Source organism: Octopus bimaculoides, chromosome 8 (assembly GCF_001194135.2).
Source record: "Octopus bimaculoides isolate UCB-OBI-ISO-001 chromosome 8, ASM119413v2, whole genome shotgun sequence".
In the NCBI taxonomy this organism is placed as follows: Eukaryota; Metazoa; Mollusca; class Cephalopoda; order Octopoda; family Octopodidae; genus Octopus; species Octopus bimaculoides.
Genome location: NC_068988.1, coordinates 40,321,551 through 40,323,081, shown reverse-complemented (window position 1 = coordinate 40,323,081; position 1,531 = coordinate 40,321,551). Strand labels below are relative to the sequence as shown.

Genomic DNA, 1,531 nt, shown 5'->3' with positions numbered 1-1,531 from the left:
TATATATATATATATATATATATATATATCACTAAATATTAGTGATGGAAGCAGTATTAAATCAAATGGCAACTTTCGCATCCTACTGAACGTGAACGTACGGTTAGAACGGTGTCTAGTGCGCTATTCGCCTTGAGAGATCCTCTAACGTAGACGTGCAGTGCTAAGAGCATAAACATAAATATCTTTAGTATCATCTGGCACATATGCCGGAGTGGCTAGTTCATATTATTTAGGCGTACATAAGTTCCCTGCGTGGCAAACGTTATGAAAGAAATAATCAGTCTTCCACATCATGCAATCACCATTCTGTATTTACCTGTTTTTAGATAATTAAACCAAAAATTATTGATTATATTGGCACAAGGTTAACAATTATTACTTCAGCATGCTACCGGTGTTTAGTTTACTGATACTAGACGGATGAAAGGCATAGCCAATTATTTTGGATTGCAAATTACACGACATAGCAGCTAACAATTGTGGAAAGAAACTCGGGGAGAGCGTAACAACAGGTGGTCCTCAGAGGAGAAACCCCCTTTAGGCAAGTGTTTCCGCTCTTAACTCCAGACACTCTGGGGTGGGGGAGTCGGACCACATCTGAGTCATGACTCCCGGATGTTCACCTGCTGTCCGTTTTAGTACAACATTGGTTTCTCTGGTCTCCAGCCCTGCTGCGGCCCAGAGAAGGGTTAAGTACCCGTTTCCAGCTGGGTACACTGGTGAGCGCTAGGACGATCCAGATGTGAAGGCTCTTTTTTTCTCGCGGTCCCAACGGTATTTAAACCCGGATCACCGGCTCCAGAGGTGCAGGCCTATACGACTACGCCAATGTAGCACTCGTTGGAATTGGGGCAAATTAAGCCTTATGAAGTTGGCCTTTGTTCCTCCTAGACCAGCCGCTGCTTCTCCCATGGCCCTCAAGGTTCTAGTCCAGTATGTAAAGTTCCTATCTTTCTTTTAAAATCATTTATATTTACAAGACAGGTTTACCAGCCAAATAAACAATGATTTCTAACAATTGCCCTTGGTTGAATAGACACGACTAAATGACTGTTAGCTAGTTTATCAAAGAGAGACGAAAGACAAGGTTGATTGTGGAATTTGAAATCAGAACAAATAGTCACAAGCATATGATGTATGGTATTTCCTCTGGTATCCTACGAATCAGTTACTTTTAAGAATGATAAACAAATAAAAGAAATTGTATAACAAGAATTGCTCTTGTCTCTATAAATGCCAATGTGAATTTTCTAATAATTAATCAAATTGTAAAAGCAACTTCTTGGAATGTTTTATTACCTTTGCTTTACCTAGAACTTGCTCCTTACTCTGCTCATCCAACCAATCATTTTTCTCCAATACAGTAATTAAGGCTTTACCCATATAGTCAGCGATTTCATTACTCTAAAATAAACAAAAAATAATGTATATAACATACACAATTGTTACTTTGGTATAAGGCCACAAGCAAATAAATATAAAAATGTATCACATAGTATATATATATATATATATATATATATATATA

The 1,531-nt window shown here is 37.9% G+C and overlaps 1 protein-coding gene across 4 annotated transcripts in view; it reads right to left on the bottom strand.

Moving 5' to 3' along the window:
• The window catches only part of LOC106876206 (neprilysin), a 163,357-nt gene that overhangs the window by 66,961 nt on the left and 94,865 nt on the right, over positions 1-1,531 (bottom strand). For all 4 annotated transcript variants that reach the window (XM_052970054.1, XM_052970055.1, XM_052970053.1 and 1 more), the window contains exon 12: positions 1,303-1,407. In XM_052970054.1, coding sequence (XP_052826014.1) covers positions 1,303-1,407 — 105 coding nt within the window. The remainder of the gene's footprint in view (positions 1-1,302; positions 1,408-1,531) is intronic.